Source organism: Belonocnema kinseyi, chromosome 2, assembly GCF_010883055.1.
Source record: "Belonocnema kinseyi isolate 2016_QV_RU_SX_M_011 chromosome 2, B_treatae_v1, whole genome shotgun sequence".
NCBI classification, from domain to species: domain Eukaryota; kingdom Metazoa; phylum Arthropoda; class Insecta; order Hymenoptera; family Cynipidae; genus Belonocnema; species Belonocnema kinseyi.
The window spans coordinates 85,666,228-85,670,675 of record NC_046658.1 but is presented as its reverse complement, the minus strand read 5'-3'; the positions used below and the strand labels follow the sequence as shown (position 1 = coordinate 85,670,675).

Below are 4,448 nucleotides of genomic sequence, written 5' to 3'. Positions count from 1 at the left end.
GTATGACCAGATTTGAAGTCAAAATATTATTAATAATACTATGAAATTAATGCAAATTTAAAAATGGCTAACAAGATTTTTGTTAAGTTTTCAGATCAACAAACTGCAGATCCATAACGCGATAAAAAATATGAATCAAATTTTTTTACATTACACGTAACAGAAACCCATACGTGTAAATTTGCATTCAACAACAAACTGCCGACCCATAATAGTCGAAAAATTAAGGAATCAGAACAGGAAGAACAAAAAAGTTCTTTGACTATTCATGTAAATGTTTTGCATCAGAAGACATAAGTTTTTAGAACACGCGGTAAACAAACTACAATTTACTTGCAATAACTCGCAATCTGTAACAAAAATAACCTACAATAATTTACAACATAAATCGCAATGTGAAATCACCAACACTATGTTGTAAAATATAATTGACATAAATTTAGCGTAAAATTATCATTCAAATATTGTTATTTCCAAAATTATTTTTCTTTATATATATAGGTTGTCACAAAAGTCCCGGGATGGGTGAATATTTGCTGAGGCAAGATATTTTTCAGGGGGTCATTCTTGAAGTGACCTTCAAAGATTATTTTAATGGCGACCTTTATTTTGATCTTGAAGGTGACCTTTAAAGTTTTTTCAAGTTCAACTTTTTTTAAATATAACGGCAATCGACAAAACGGGAAATTTTATGACCAAATATGTATCCAGGGCATAGCTACACTGTAACCTCGAAGGTCACTCTAATGATATTTAAACTTGAAAAATTTCTTCATATCGCTGTGTCAAGATTAAAATGGACTTATGACCTGAATACATATTCGGATGTAAGATTTACAGCTTTATGCACTGTCGATATAAAAAAGGGTGTTTCCAACGGAAAAATAATTGTCCATGAAATTACCTTGTATTTTATCGTCAAGGTCATGCTTAAGAATACTACAGAATATGCCTCGTTTGCAAACGCGTTACAAAAAAAATTGAAAAGCTTATCTTCCAAGGAATATGCAGACCTTGTTTTAAATAACCTTAGAGTGACCTTCAAGGTTTTTTCAAGGTCAAATTAAAAAAATGGAAACTCCCTTTTGTAAATCTGCAATCGATAAGGCACTAAATTTGACGTTCTAGCATGCACTCAGGTCAGAGGTCCAGTTTGAACTTGACCTACAGGTATAAAGACCTTGTTTAAATGATCTTAGAGGGACCTTCAAAGTTACAATTTACCCATGACCTGGGTACATATTTTAACGTAAAATTTCCCGCTCTATCGATTGCCGATGTAAAAAGAGGGGTTTGCAGTAATGTAATACAGTAGAATCTGGATTTTATGCCGATTTTGGGAGTGATGGTAGAATACCATCCAGGTTCTGCTAACTGTAATGTATCTGTCCTGTTTTGTCTCTCTCCTGTTTCTCTTTCTGTTTTGTCACTTTTGAGTGAACGCCGCACATCTCTCCGCAGCTCTACCCACCCATGGCCTCGGCGCGACATCAATTCTCGGAAGAATACAATCAAGGCGAATTATATCCAATACTGAGTGTCTTGATTTATGTATGAAATAACGAAAAGAGCAGCGTTTTTTATTTTTAATAAAAATATTATGCAAACCATGTATGAAGGAAGCTTTCATTTTTCTCGTATATGTTGTCTCGCATTAGCAAACCATAAGTTTAAATAAAGTAACAATAATGTCAATTTTATTGCTAAGTACTTGAAAATCTATTAGTCATATACCATACAATTTCCATAAAAATTAGCTATAGGATAATGAGGAGTTATTGTCCTTTTGAAATATTCTAATTCACATTTCTGCTATTTTTTTAGGAAAATCAAGCAGTGATTGGACAAAAATAAGAATAAGATCATCAGTAGAATGCAAAGCATATCTTTCAGCAATCCAGAACGAAAATCACAATCTAGTGTTTAAAAATAAGGAAAACAATTTTTCTTGCGAAATTGAATATAGCATTGACGAAAAATTGGAAATTAAGGAAGAAATTGTCGAAATTCAACCTACCAGTGACAAAATTTTGGAAATCAAGGAAGAGATTATCGAAGGTATGACCAGATTTGTAAGCAAAATAACCTCAGTAAAATTATGAAATAAAACATTGCAAAATACAGTTTGTTAAAATTCCAGATCAAAGCACTAGAGATAAAAAACGTAATAAAAAAATTGAATCAAAATTGGAAGTCATGGATGTAAAAGAAAATGTTAATTTTTCTGTCAATAACAAACTGATGAACTATAAGCAGCAGGAAATTCAGGAATCAGAAAAGGAGCCGAGAAAGAAGTTCACATGCGAAAAATGCGCCCGAAGCTATACCTTAATACAAAACTTGAAATTTCATAAAAAATACCAATGTATCAGCGTTTTACCACAGTTCAGTTGTAAATTTTGCAACAAACGATTTAAATTAAAAAATTCTATAAATAGACATATCAATCAGGTGCATAACAAGACAAGTGAAAAGAAGTCGACATTAATGTACAGATGCGACGAGTGTTCTCGAAGTTACTGTTATTTACGTTCTTTAAATCAACACAAACGTTTGAAACACGCATTAATGAAACCACAATTTTTTTGCGATGTTTGTGGACATAAATGCAATAAGAAATGTAACTTAGCCAAACATATTTCTGTCTTCCATTTAGAGTCATCGAAAACGATTTATAAATGCAACAAATGTTCTCGAAGTTACAAATCCTCAGATTCCTTAAATCGACATAAACGTTTCGAACATGGAGCAGACAAAAGACGTTTTAATTGCGTATATTGTAACTACCAAACGAATCTGGAAACTACCTTATCCAACCACATAAATTTCCGACACTTAAACACATTGAGAACGGTCTATAAATGCGACACATGTTCTAGAAGTTACAGATCCTCAAGTGCCTTAAATCAACATAAACGTTTAGAACATGCTGCAGTCAAAATAATATTTGTTTGCGATTATTGTAACTACCAAACGAATTTGAAAAGTAACTTATCCAAACACATAACTTTCCGTCACTTACATAAATCTAAAGCAATGTGTTAACTAAATTTATCAACTAACTTTTTTACTAATTTCTATCAGTCCCTCAATTCTAGCTATGAATCAGTCATTTTTTAAATTAATTTTTTTTTTGAAAAAAGATCCACTCTTTCCACGGCACTGGGAATGGAACCACAGAACTTCCGACTGCTTGTCCGCTGCTTTCCCATTAAGCTACTAGAGAGATCAATAGAGAAATCCTTTTGCAAAAATATGCGACATCTCAAGCCAGGTATTACATTCGCTTGCCAGTCGAGCGACGAGAGTAGATCTTTTTTAGACAAAAATTTATTTAGAAGATTTTAAAAAAATTATTTTTTCCATCTAGTCAAAAAATGGCAATAATTATTTTCTGTTATTTAAACAGTTAATTTGATTGATCGGTTAATTGGTATTTTCACGGTGGTAAAAAAGATATCTACAATGATCGATTATAACTACCTCTGATGATAATGTAGATTCCTTTATGTTAGTCATTTCTACACATTATTTGATAAAACTGATTGATTTATAATTAAAAAATACTGATTTACAGCCAAAACTTAGTCTCTAATAGGAATTGCTAAAAAAATGTAGTTGATTCAAATTTATAGAGAAGCTACATTAAACTGCAAATAAGGTCGCCAAAACTAATAATAATACATTTCTTTGTGCTGTACATGAAAATAATTTATAATTAAAACTACATTTTGTGAAAATTATTTTTTAGGATTTGGATTTTTTGAACATCTCAAAAGTGTGAATGTATTTTTAATCGAAATAAATATTAATCATTTTTATATTTAGCTTTAATCTGTTAAACTTTATTTTTGCTTGAAGAAAATATGTAGATATTTTACCATTTTTTTTATTTACTAGTAACTGTTACTTCATTTACAAACAAATTACGATAAAAATTGCGTAGACACTGGTCAATAAAAATGTTAAAACTATACATTAACTGGCTTTCAGACAATGAGAAGTTTCTAGATATAACATATTAAATTAGGATTTCCCAGGCGGAAATATTATATATAATTTATACATAGTGTGAAGTATTATATATAATATTCATTTGTTTTATACAATGTTTATATAAAACAAATGAATATTATTTATAAAACTTCATACTATATATAAACTATATATAATTTTTCCGCTTGGATTATATCGGATAGAAAGTCTTTAATTGATATATTTACGACAATATTTTAATTTTAATACTAATTTTCTATAATATAAATTCTGTCCAAGTACTCGTAGAATATAGTTTGCCTATGTGGTTACTGTTATTTGAGTTAATGCTTACTGCATGATATTATCTTTGTGTTCATTTCACCTTTTATAAAAAACGAACAACTTCAAATTTCATACCAAATATATCCTCAAAGCCATTCGTAGTGTATTGGGATTGCGAATTAGGGATA

General features: G+C 30.3%; 2 protein-coding genes across 2 annotated transcripts in view; both read left to right on the top strand.

The window, feature by feature from the left end:
* Positions 1-1,688: 1,688 nt before the first annotated feature.
* LOC117182834 (zinc finger protein 107-like) lies at positions 1,689-3,634 on the top strand. The gene is made up of 3 exons (XM_033375943.1): positions 1,689-1,707; positions 1,825-2,058; positions 2,141-3,634. Exons 1-3 carry the CDS (start codon positions 1,689-1,691, stop codon positions 3,043-3,045), a joined length of 1,158 nt encoding a protein of 385 aa, XP_033231834.1. The 3' UTR covers positions 3,046-3,634.
* The window catches only part of LOC117182833 (zinc finger protein 765-like), a 3,140-nt gene continuing 1,860 nt past the window's right edge, over positions 3,169-4,448 (top strand). Inside the window, exon 1 of the mRNA XM_033375942.1 lies at positions 3,169-3,274. Within this exon, the coding sequence (XP_033231833.1) occupies positions 3,169-3,274 (106 nt within the window). The remainder of the gene's footprint in view (positions 3,275-4,448) is intronic.